The sequence below is a fragment of the Coffea arabica genome, chromosome 11e (assembly GCF_036785885.1).
Source record: "Coffea arabica cultivar ET-39 chromosome 11e, Coffea Arabica ET-39 HiFi, whole genome shotgun sequence".
Taxonomy (NCBI): Eukaryota; Viridiplantae; Streptophyta; class Magnoliopsida; order Gentianales; family Rubiaceae; genus Coffea; species Coffea arabica.
The window spans coordinates 56,114,912-56,127,932 of record NC_092331.1 but is presented as its reverse complement, the minus strand read 5'-3'; the positions used below and the strand labels follow the sequence as shown (position 1 = coordinate 56,127,932).

General features: G+C 36.7%; 1 protein-coding gene and 2 long non-coding RNA genes across 3 annotated transcripts; 2 read left to right on the top strand and 1 right to left on the bottom strand.

Annotated features, from left to right (window-relative positions):
• Nucleotides 1-22: 22 nt before the first annotated feature.
• On the bottom strand, nt 23-1,549 carry LOC113718581 (putative late blight resistance protein homolog R1B-16). Its single transcript, XM_027243475.2, has one exon. It carries the CDS (start codon nt 1,547-1,549, stop codon nt 23-25), a length of 1,527 nt encoding a protein of 508 aa, XP_027099276.2.
• Nucleotides 1,550-6,471: 4,922 nt separating this feature from the next.
• On the top strand, nt 6,472-7,679 carry LOC113717871 (uncharacterized). Its single transcript, XR_003454539.2, has 2 exons — nt 6,472-7,228; nt 7,382-7,679. It is a non-coding gene; the product is annotated as an uncharacterized lncRNA (long non-coding RNA).
• Nucleotides 7,680-8,814: 1,135 nt separating this feature from the next.
• On the top strand, nt 8,815-10,147 carry LOC113717933 (uncharacterized). The gene is made up of 2 exons (XR_003454559.2): nt 8,815-9,421; nt 9,554-10,147. It is a non-coding gene; the product is annotated as an uncharacterized lncRNA (long non-coding RNA).
• The last annotated feature ends 2,874 nt before the right edge of the window (nt 10,148-13,021 follow it).

The window sequence follows — 13,021 nt, the reverse complement described above, 5'->3', positions numbered from 1 at the left end:
TAATCAACTTTTGAACTTCTATTTAACAGTCTTCAGGGAAAGCCGCCATATGGAGGAAGCAGGATTTGAGATGATGGGGCAAATAATTGTAACTCAAAGCAAGTATATCCAGGCATTCTTCTGGATTAGTGGAGATGATTGCGCATACCGTCTCTGCAAAATTATTCCAACAGTCATATGTCCTGACGACACGTGAAAGAACACCAGCCATTACAACAATTGCTAGAGGTAGTCCTTGGCATCTTTTAGCTATAAGCTTTCCACATTTCTCCAATTCAGGCGGGCAACTTGCTATCCCAAATACAAGCTTCTCCAACAGTTCCCAACTCTGCTCAGTATCCAGAAGACTCATACAATGAGGAGGCTTCTTTGCATTGATGTAGCTAGCCAATTCTGTAACGCGGCTGGTTAATAAGATTCTACTACCAGTTTTGTCATCAGGAAAGCATCTTTTGACATCATTCCAAGCATCGATACTCCATATGTCATCCATAACAATCAAGTACCTCTTACCTTTCAAACTTCTGTACACAACTTCAGCCAATTGAGCGTCGTTTTTCCCTACCAATTTATCATTGGAGTGACCAAGACAGCCCAAAAGGCCCAGTAACAAATCTCTGACTTGATATACTTGGGAAACTGTGATCCATGCACGGCAATAGAAGTGATATTCAGTGTAAGAATGACGAAAAGCTTTTCGAGCAAGAGTTGTCTTACCAATGCCGCCCATCCCTAAAATGGTCACAATTTCTAGCCCTGATGGCACTCTGGTGAGTCCCTCCAGGAGGCTAACCAGTTCATCATCAAGACCCACCACAATGTCGTCCTTATTTGAATGGCGTAGAGATATGCTGCTAATTGATGTGTGCGCACTTGAACTCTCATCATTTATATTTGTAATCATTTCTTTAATGGGTTGAATCTGCATTGATGCCTGCACCAAATATTGGCAAATGCCCTTCTTTCCGTAGAAAATCCTGTCCACTGCACACTCAAGAATCTTTCCAGAATCTTGTAATTTTGCAGGAATCCCAGCCAATAAGCAAAAGGGGTACGTCATAATGGACTCGATTTGGTAGTCTACCATACATTGTTCGACAGGAACCCTTGCTCTATCTGCAACATCTTTCATACATTTCAGCAATTCATGATGAGGGCAGAATTTATTAGAAGAATCCTCCTTAAGAAAGGTTAGCAAGAACCGAATATCCCGGTGGAGAGTTGTTAAATCGGAAGTGGCTTTCGAGAAGCTAGTGATGCTGTCATCGAGCCGACGACAGGTTCTCCACAAATGTCCCATCTTGTTAACAATAACTGGAAGTCGGCTCTGGCGAAATGCCAAAGACAACAGCTGTTCAAGGTCTGGAAAGGAGATGGTTCCATTTGAATGTTGTACGGTCGAGTCAAGTTTGTCGACGTAGGGGTCATCAGTCTCACTGCTTGGTGAGGAGAACGGGGAATCAACTACTGGTGTTTCACTGTCTACTTGAGAATATACAATTTGTATAAAAAAATCTGGCAACTCTCGAGGATTTAGATCCTCTTCCATATGGCCGTATCGGTTCAAGAAATGGTTAGGCCTGCCTGACAAGCAGTCTTGGACAATGCTGTGGAGAAATTTCCTCAAATTTTCCTCAAAGGATGTGATCTCCTTGAATATTTGAGGCTTTCCCTCCGCAAGAAGTTCAAATTTTGGCTTTGTACTACTAGTAAAGTATAGTAGCAATCTTTGTCTGATCTCCAAATTATCAGCTGCATGAGACCTCCCAAGTGCCTCAATAAAATCTTCTACTGATGATTGCAGAGATCGATCAGTTTCTTCAATTAGCTCTCACAGACGAGAGCCCGAGCTCGAGCTCGACACTGCAGAGGGTTCTCCTGCCGTCAAAAGCAATAAGAATTCATCGAGTTTTGGTTTGAGAGCTTCGGCTTTCATTTTCTTAACTTCGAGGATCAACAACGGGAACTTCAGTAGATAATCCAGCGTTTGCAGAAGAGAAGCCAGTGCAGCATAAGTCGCCATCTCTGATCAACAGGATGGAACAGCTCCATTAGTTATCTGATTTCAAGAAAGAAGAAATCCAAAGAGTAAGATCAAAGAATTACTAAAAGAAAAAAAGATCGTACCAATAGTTCAATTTTGAAGTAGAAGAAGCTTGCTGGTGGGGGCCGATCGGAAAATTTACTACCGGTGGTAGAGTGACAAGAAACCATGAAAGCGGGGAGCATTTCTTTGGAGGCCACTGGCCAACTCTATTCAAACTTCAGTCCACAAAGAGTCAAATTCACATTACAACTTTACCCCCGGTTTACCGGGGAATTAGCATTTAGTCACACTTTTTAGCTTCAATCAAAACAGTATACACTTACGCTTGGCAGCGTCTACGTGGCTGGGCCTGGGACCCGTTCTTCTACCTAAAAAATTCCTCCGTCTTCACTCTTCCGCTCCATCCGCCACGCCACTGCTGCCCCAACCCCCACTTTTACTTTACTTTTTCCGTGACTTTATTTTTATATATGTATAACACTAATGATAATAGATTTACTAATCATGCTTTTAAATTTTTAGCCAAAAATTTAACATGAGATGAAATTTAAAAATTATTTTAATCACATGGATCTGTATTTTTATATTTGATATTACATAAATTCTCAGTCAATTATTAATTAACAACATGCCATAACAAAAAAATGGGATAAACTCACGTAACAAAATTATCATTTTACTACAAAAAATTATATTATATTATATTATCACAAGAAAATATCATATCATTCATTTCATATTACATATATATATATATTATATTATATTATATTATATTATATTATATATTATATTATATATCTTATATATATAATATTAAAACAAGGGGAGAAAATCTCCATCGCCTTGCATTTTTCCCTACCCCATTGAAGCCTCTGAGGCGAGCGGTCGCGGGCACCTCATTCCTACTGCTATCCTTTATACACTTTGTATCCTAATCCATTGATTTTTTTTTTTTTTGGGTTGAGAAGTAACTTATTGAAAGTTAAGCATTTTTAATGACCGAAACAAGTTTCTTCCAATTTTGTCCTTAGTATTAATCACACTTTGCCTCTTTGACCTAAAGAAAAAAAATTACGCATTTCCCTCTTCATGCCAAAAAAAAAAACGCTTTAACATTCTATGATTGCATATAAGTTTTAATATCATATATAATGCTTAAAACTAAGTGTGATTTCTTTACTAATTTAGTATTCATGAGTCTTGACAGAGGGAAGATGGCACACGGGATCCTCAGTATCACTCTTCTAGTGGTAATTCAGTATCACTTCTATATATATACCAAGTGTCTTGTTTATTTCATTTGTCATGTGTTATTTATTTAAATTTCTTCTATCATCACGTGATAAGTGAGATTGACACTGGATTTAGCACCGAATAGTGACACATAGGATTCTAACATAGGATTCTAACCGGGAAGATGGATATCCCACTCATAATATTTGAAATAAAGAAACCGTAACTCTGCAAGGCAAGTTACTTTTACCGGAAAAGTTGGTGAGGTCATCAGGTTACTGGAAATGGAAGAAGCCCCGAATGTGCCGGACCATTTAGTAGAAGAGATTCCACCCCTTGCACTGCCTATGGAAGATTCTGTTCAGGGGCCTGCAGGCTACTAACCTTACAGTCAAGTTTGGAGTATATAAGGGCCGCTTGTTCGGTTGGCGAGGAAAATAAAATTCACCAGCAGCAAGTGTCAGAATTAATAAAACAGAGTGGTTTGAATGAGAATAAGCTGGAGAAATTTCTTGATGACACTGACTTGTACAACGCCTGGGGTGATTTACCCAACATTTTAGTGTTACTACCGTCTCGTGTGGCAGTAAGAGCTATGCTTCAGGTGAGGCTAGTCATGAACTAAAGGCGACCATCATCTTTTTCAATGAAATGGATAGTGAATCAGCTGTAACTTCTACGCCAGTTTTTTTTGGATCTTGCTTAGGTTCTTGAGAGAATTGCAGTGCGAATGTTCACCTGAATTGATCAAAAAAGCATCAGGGATGTCGTTAAAAAATAAAAAAAAAAAAACACTTGATGCTGCAAGCTGTTTGACAGAAGATCGTCTCATCTCTCGCGTTTTTTAAAATTCAAAGATGTATTCTGGGGTTATTCTACCAGATCAGGAAAGGCCAAGAAGCATTCCATTGATGAGATGGCCAGCAGAAAAAAAAAAATTTTATGGTAATGAAGAAGGTTTCCGCTTGGCATTCCATTGCAGTTGTAGAACATCAGCATAGCTTAGTATATTCTCCGAGGAGTTACTCTTGCCTGACTTTTAATTTTCAATAGAACTTTTTGTAGGCTCATGCGTTATAGAAGATACACGTAGTCTGTGTCATTATGCATTTTCCAGGAAGGAAAAGTAGTCTGTCTGTGTGTAGAAAAAGTTAAGTTCGATATTCAGAAAACTTCAAACGCCTTGCTTCTTTCCTCTTTCTTCATGTAGATGTAGCTCCTCTTCTCCAAGAATTTGTCAATCGCGTGGTCCACATTACTATGTCAATTGGCAATGGACACAGTAATGTCCCAAGTCTTGATCCAGTAGTCCTACCTCATCAACTGCCCTTCTAAATTCATAAATTTGAGACCATTTTTTATCCAATCTACCAAAGTATTCATCCCTTTCAAGGACTTCATTAAAATCCCCAAAACATAACCATGGTAAACGGATATTGTCACTTAGCCTGGAAAGAAGTTCCCAAGAACGTTTCCTTTTCACAGCAGCATCTGGGTGTCCATAAAAGCCAGTCAATCTCCACTTGAGACCCCTTTCCTCATCAGATATTATATGTCCTCTGGAATAACTAATAATCCCTCAATCCACATTCCACAATAGAGCCTGCAATCCCCCACTCAATCCCAGCAAAGAAACCATTACCGAAGCCAATTTTCCGTCTTAACTCCTTCCATCTCCCTCCGCATCAGTTTGTTTCTGATAGGATGATAATCTTGGGGAGCTCAGTCTGAACAAGATTGGGAAGTGCTCGAATTGCTTGGGGTTTCCCCAAGCCCCGGCAATTGCATGAAAACTCCCTGTTACAGGAAACTATTCCACATAAAAATGGAAACAAAAGAGGAGAAGAAGCAACAAATTCCCTGTTACAGTTTGTCTCGATCAAATTTTGGTGGCTGAAAGCCATTTTTGATTAGTTGTATGAAAAACCATTTTCGATGATTGAAGAAATTAAAATTGGAACTTTGGAACCATCTATGACAAAAGACATGACAGTCCAGTCCAATTCTTTTTTTTTTTTTAAAGAAATTCCGCGAAACTCATTCCACCATTAGGGGCAAGCTCAGGAAGCGTACTTCTACTTTCCAAATACCCTTTTAGTAAAGGCACATGTTCTTGGCACCTGATTCTCCAGTGTAACTTCATTCAAAGTTATCTTGGTACCTGATTCTTCATTGAGTAGCAGTATGACGGATGGCAAGTTGTAGCTCGGTGGATGGAAGATGAACGTAATCCTCATTCCCCAGGACCAGGAGTTTACTCTGTCGTGTGTTAAGTCAAAATGATGGACCCAATAGAAACAAGAATAGATTTGGGTTTCAATCATCGTCAGTTAAGAGTATTGATTTTGTCTAAGCTTACCAGTGTTCTTATGGTTAAAAGACAACCTTCTTGTTATGCTCGATCTAATAATGCAATGCCACTACCATGTTTCATTAGTAAGTGAGTCAATAATATAGCTCAATGATTGCTCTAACGACTAATTCTATGATGCTGATCTGCTAATGCAATGCCACGATGTTTCACTAGCGAGCGACTCCATATAGTTAATGATTACTCTGACGACCAATTCTATTTTACCCTTTTAAACTTGTATCACTTTTTTATTTTGTAATCTAACCTCCAATTTTAAATGCTTTACACGCTTAACTTTTTATTTTGAACATTTAAACATTTAAATTTGTCCCATTTAAATTCAATCACTCACACTTTACAGCCTAAGTATCCCGGTATTACGTGTAAATCTGTCATATTGCACTACACCAAAAAAAATTTCATTTTGTCCCTTCAAACTTTGGACGATTACCCACTTTAGTCCCTAAACTTCAAAATGGGACACTTAAGTCCCTATACTTATAAATACCTCATAATTAAGAAAAATTGTTAACAGAATTTTGAATGCCGTGGTGGTCGAAGTGTCCTATTTTATAAGGGTTTAGGGATTTAAGTGTCTCATTTTATAAGTTTAGGGACTTAAGTGCCCCAATTTATAAGTTTTAGGGATTTAAGTGTCCCATTTTGAAGTTTAGGGACTAAAGTGAATAATCATCCAAAGTTTGGGGGGACAAAGTGGAATTAACCCCCAAAAAAAATCCTCAAATTGCACTAGGAATTGGTGATATTACTACTCACACCCAACCAACTCTTATAATATTATCAAAGTGGTAGACGTTTTTCTGGTACATTTTGATTAGGGTTTGCATTTCTTCCACAATTGGATGGCTTCTTTTTGGGCCGGATGACTTGCAAAAACGAGGTGGGCTGGGGTAGGGTTTTTTGGTGGGGTCCTCTAACCGTGTTCTCAGTCTTGGACTTACTGGGGAGGAAAAGTTTATAAAAGGTGTCGCACGATGAAGCCAATCGTCGCTAAACGCAATTCGATGCTTCTCGATTAGGGTTTTTGCCCTTCCCCTCTTGGCTCTTGCGGTTTGTTGGCTTTTTTCTTTTTTTTTTTTTCTTTTTTAAATTGTGGTACAGAGAGTGATATTGGAGCTCAGGAAGAAAGGGGTAAGATGGAAACGGAGCTAGATCTGCAGGAAATTGTGGGCATCGCCTGGCTTGGAAAGGAACCCTTTTTTTCCTTCTTGTTTTTATGGGTTACTTTTTTTAAATTCTACTTTCGTTCTTTAATTTTTAGGTTTGGAGATAGGATGGAGAGAATCCTTACCGAGGCCAGCCATGCCTATGATTTCATGTGGTTCCTCCATTTCTTTTCCTTGTCCTTGAATGGATCTGGCATGTTCAGCTGAGGTCATGGACTGTCTTTTTCTTTTCCTTGTTTTTTCATTTGTTCTATTTTGGGTTTAGGGTTTTAGGGGCTTTGGATTAGGATCCTTTCCAATTCCGGGCATGCCGATGATTTCATGTGGTTCCTCCTTTTCCTTTTCCTTACCTAGCTATAGTTCTTTGATCTTTGACTATCTTGCGTGGTAAGGTAAATGTTTCAGGTTCGTATTTTAGTACAATTTTCCATGTAAATCTGTCAGAAAATTTCCAATTCTAGCTCTTTCTAGCTCGAGCATTTTGTATTATGAACAAGTTCCCAGTTTTGTACGATTTCTATGAAATGCTGTTCTAACCTGTTGATTGTTTGTTGAAAGTTTGCAAGTCAAAAATCATTTGACGGGTCCTTGGCATTCACCTGTTACAAGTTCACAAAGAGATGAGATATGGCATAAGGTGCTGCTGCCTTGGAGCGACTTGACTATTTCTTCCAGATTTAGGCAATTGACATGCTATAGGACTGGATTTTTTTTTCCTTTTTGCCAGATTAACCAGTTGTATCGTTGCTGGTGTGACAATTTTGTGGCAAAGATGATTGAAAATGTTAATTGGACCCGCTAGTTTTGCCTTTTTCACTGGCTTAATATATGCGAGTGTGGAGTGCTATAGATCGAACTTGGAGGTTTCTTGTGTTTGGATTGTAAGTTATTTGAGATATTTTTACTGTAGTACTTTTTATAATGTGATGTATGTGAGATAAAAAGATAATTGGGAAGATAAAAAGGTGTATTGGAAATTGTAATGGTGATGTAAGTAAATATATTTGGCCAAATAACTTGCTATCCAAACACATTTTTCACATACCAAAACTCAAACCGAAACTTAAAGTATAAAATTGCTATACCTTATAGTTTGAATAACCTTTTAACTAAATCACACAAATCCAGTTTATGGAAGTTCTAAGGATGAAATTCCTACCCAAACCGAAACTGAAAGTAAAAAATTGGTCAGAAGCGAAGATGGTAAAGCTTCAAAATCAAGATGGTGGAACGTTGATTAGCTTGTTATAAATGTACGAGGCATGATAAACCCACAGCTTACTGCCCAACAAAATTAAGCTAAGCTTTGATGCTTCTGAGTTTTGTTTTGCGACCTTACTTGATTGCTCTTTTAAGTAGTTTCCAGAGCTATACTGCTGATTCCCTTTGTGTTTGGTGATGAGATTGTCCTACACATACAAACCTAAAATCTCATTGATGGGCATATAATCCCCCATGGTCTACAACAAAACCATGAGAGCATACTGCAGCTTGTGGCCTGTAAGTTTTGATTTGCAACTAGCTGGGTGGAGTACTTCAGTATACGAAAAGAAAAATACACTGGACGCCAAACTTTGGTCTCATTTGGTCCCGTTTGACAAATGAGTTTTTTTTGGATGTGCGTGTAAAATTTTACTGTATAAATTATAAAAAAAATTTTGAAATATGTAAATTTTGAAATATATATAGTTAAAAATTTTGAATTTTATTTTGATGTTATTATAACTAAAATTGTTTAAAATACTTATAGCCGGCAAATTTGATCAAAAACTTGTTGGCCAGACACACAAACACGGGGCATGCAAAAACACTGCACCCAACCCAATGAGAAAGATACTTGAAATTTCGACAAAATAAAGATACTTGTTCTAATATTTCAATTTTCATTTTTCCAACTCAAAGCAATTTTATATCTCTAAATGCATTGAAACAACATATTAATATAATTCTTGAAGCCTTCCATTCTTTGCTAAGTAGATACAGCTCATAAATCAATCGTCAAATCCACACAGTAATGGTAACAAGTATTGTGTGCTTAGATCAGTGAATGGTGCTGGCGGCGGCCCATTACCCACGTAGTCACGAGTAGAGAAAACGCAAAGGACGGAAAGACTTGGAAAACACCAAGGACAGGGTATTAAATAATGTACTACTATGAAAGATAAAGAGCATCCAAAGCGGCAATTGGACAAAGACACATGGAAAGAAAAGCAGAAGAGATAAGACACCCAACTTCCAAGAAGGGTTCCATTTTCCAGTACCAAACGCAACTTGCCTTAGTGGTGGTGGTGACCAGTTGAACAGGTCTACTAATCAATTTCCTAGCAGTTTCTTCTGGGGGATTGCATCTGTATATGTATATATTGGGCATGAAGCACCATGCCATGCTAAGCCATGGTGGGAGTTACTGAGTAAGAGGGAAAGGCAGATAGATCTGCAGGAAGTTTTGGGAATGGGCTGCTAGGGATGGAAGCGACTAAAAAGTGAATTCCTTTCCTAGCCCGCCCATTCCTATGATTTCCTGTGGTTCCTTTCTTTCCCTACCTTGCTTGTTTGATTAAATCCAATTCATCTGATCCCCTGCTTTCTGCACTGGTGGTATTTTCACTTCTCCTTGCTCTACATGATTATTACTGTTTTGGGTCTTATTTGTTTTTATCATTATGCAATTGCTAGCTACTACTTTTTACTAGTATCTTTGAGGATCATCTGAAGTGTTTCTTCTTGCAGGAAATTTAGCAGCTCAGAGTGGAAGATATTAATTAAGCTGCCGGTTTTACTGAGGTTTTTTTTAAAAAAAAAGCAGCTCTCTGATCTTTTTGGTTTCCATGCGTGCTTATTCATCGTTGAGAAAAATTCTGAAAAAAAAAAGGAAGTGAAAAAGAGAAATACTCTGTCCTTGAGAAAGACGAACGGGAGACCTTAAGCATATGGGTTTATCGGCAGAAAGACCTTTGGTGCTTGGATCACAAGATGAAAAACTACAACTTTGTGAAGGAACTTCAATTTCTACAGGAACTAATTGAAGTAGATCTTACAAGTATGAGTAGATCTTGGCTTTAAATTCTATTTAGATGCTTCTGCAACAAAATTGAACGTACATAAGCCAAATCTAAAGCAGGTCATATAACCAATGCTAAACTTGGTTCAAAATCACTCGCTGAAGTGGCTTGGAAATCCATGAACAATTAGCTATACAATTCCTCTGGACGGTTTTTTTTTTTTTGCCTTTATTTTTTGGGGATTAAATACTTGGAATGAATCCTGAATTTCCACCAGTAGCATTTGCCTGGCCAAATAAAGAAAGGGGATGTACGAGTTGAATCTCATGTCCAAATTACAGCTGATCGATCCAAGTAACCAATTTCAAACTCTGATATTCTCTGGGCTTTAACCAGTTCATATATTCCACTTGATGCAAATTTGTGCATTCAACACCTGCACCCCTTCAAGAAAAAAGCTCCATAACAAGTATGGTAGTAGTGATGGTTAGCTAGAACATCTGGGGAAGTTACAAGTAGGATGGTTACTAAATTTCGTCCTTGGAACATACCTTACAAAAGAAATCGAATATTTTGAATGCTGGCCAAGATTTAGAGCCTAGCAAATCCATTGTTGAAGTCCCAATATGCTGTGATTTTAGACTCGAACCGGGTATTGACTCGGCCGAACTCAGAGGTCAGGGTTAATGGATTCGATCGGGTTCGATCAGAGTTGAATCGGATGATGTCATAAATAAAAATTATTTAAAAATTAAAATATTGTATATAAAATATTAAAAAATATGTTAATATTAATAAAGATATATTCATATATATTTGATAAGAAAATACGAAGAAATTAAAACAATCAAGTAGCAATTTATATTATTTAATGAACATTGACAACAAGTTTAGAATTAAAATTATGGATTTGATTGAAAAATAACATCAAATTTTAGGACAATATTTATAAAATATGAAATATTTGAGGCATATTAATAAGTTTTAACAATTTAGGGGTCAAAATATAATATTAAAAAAGTTTAACTTTTTTTAAAAAATGCTCTGGTTGAACCAATTTTTTTCGATTTTTTGGGGTCAAATCCGAGTTTTTAGTCTTTCGATTTTGAAAAACAATTCGGACCGGATACTTGGCCGGTTCTCAGTTCGACTGCACCGGTCCGATCCGAATTTAAAACACAGCCAATATGTCAAGGGAAGAATGTCTGAACTATACGAGAATAAAAGGAATCTGTTTCCCCTGTTTCATAACCACCTTCTTTTATGTTATCATCATTTGGGGGTGTTTCAATTCCAGTGAAATCATTTCTACAGTTGGTAATGGCTAATGAGATGAGGAAGCAGCTGGACTGGCAAGACTTTGTTTGGATTGCGATTTATTTGCCAAAATATATTTGCTTACATTATCATTACAATTTTCAACACACCTTTTTATCTTTCCAATTACCTTTTTATCTCACATACATCACATCACAAAAAGTGCTACAGTAAAAATATCTCTAATAATTCACAATCCAAACAAAATTTTAAAGCTCATCACCTGAGCAGGGGAGTAAAAGTGCTAAATGCAAATTTCCAAACATTTGTATTTGGATTGCAATTTTTTGAAGTTTATATAAAAAATATACTGTAACGATTTGATATATTTGAGATAAAAAGATAATTGAAAAATATATTTACGGAGAGTATAGAGATTTTTTTATGAAAAATTTCTTTCCAAACAAGGAAATATTCTGCATAGTACATATGAAGAATTTCATTCAATCAACTCTATGTATTGCTTTGCCAGTGTACTCTCATACTCTCATCGACCAGCATTCCATATTGTGATCATTTCCAGCAACTCATACTTAAAATCCATCAACAATTCAGTGAACGCTTAATGGAAGCCAGCCCAACAAATGACACCTTGGACATAGCCATATGACCCAAACGGTTGGTGTGGACTCTCTCTTTTGGGTTCTATTGGAAGACTGACGACAACCCAATCAATTAAAGCTTGTAATTTTCTTGCGAGCACGGTTCTTGTTTTATCGTGCACCATCATAGGAGTTCCAAACTAAACATAACAGTTTTTGTTTTTTGTTGTAAGAAAAATATTGTATGCTACTTCTAATTTCAATGATTAGGACTTCCTTCACCTTTGCCATCATTAATGATCTTAAGCATTATGTTAAGGGCGAATTACTATGCAACCGGATCTTAGCAGAAGTCACTCTAATCTCATCTAAGAGGAAAATATTTTTGAAAAAAAAAAAGACGGAAAGGAAAAAAAGCTATTTTTAAGAGTTTTTGCAGAAAAATTTAATGTAGTGATTTAATGTTTGTGGGATAAAAAGGTGATTGAAAGATATAAAAATTTTTCTATGGAAAACTACAACACAAACAAAGTATCACATGACGAACAAAATTAGAGTAGACATCTGAATTAGCTTTTCTTTACTTTTTCTTTTTCTTCTTCTTCGGTCACCTTGTATTATATCCTAAAAGGTATACAAAAGGGAGTTGGCTTATGAATATGAGCAGCAGTCATGGTCCCCTATGGACCCTACGACTAGGTGGCTAAATTTGGAATTTTCACCTTAACATGTTAGTATTGTACAGATTGAGTTGGGTTAGTGGTACATTGATTTTGTTGTGCCCTATGAGTGAAGTTGCATGTCTGTTTAAAATGCTCCAAATGCAAATATAGACTAGTGTTTTTTGTGCTGGCAATCTCTTCTCCCCCATCTATGCATGTACCCCACTTATGTTTTGCATAGAGGTGTCAAAATGGATGATTTGGACAGATTTAGGTTGGTTAAAATGGATAATGAGTATAAGTGAGTCAACCCAATTGTACCAATTTAATTAGATGTGTATAAATGGATAAGTCAAAAAATGAATTGGTTAACCCAATTACCCATTTATAACCCATTTATTTTAATTTTTTGTAAACTCATTTAAATTCATTTTTGCAAACTAAGTTATCAATTTATACCACCCTTTGCACCCATCATTAGTTTTAAATATTTATTTATAATGTTCAATAAGCCTAATTACCAATTTTTTTTCATCCGTACTCTATGTCACAAAATTACAAACTATTTAATAATTGAACAATAAGAATATAAAATTTTGAACTAAGTACTATAAAAGTTAACATAAAGTTTAATCCAAAAATTTTGAACTCCTAGCATTTTTTTCGTGTGTAAAT

Bases quoted from the DNA above. Each gene is read 5' to 3' on its own strand.
- LOC113718581 (XM_027243475.2), bottom strand. From the start codon at position 1,549: ATGGAAGAGGATCTAAATCCTCGAGAGTTGCCAGATTTTTTTATACAA.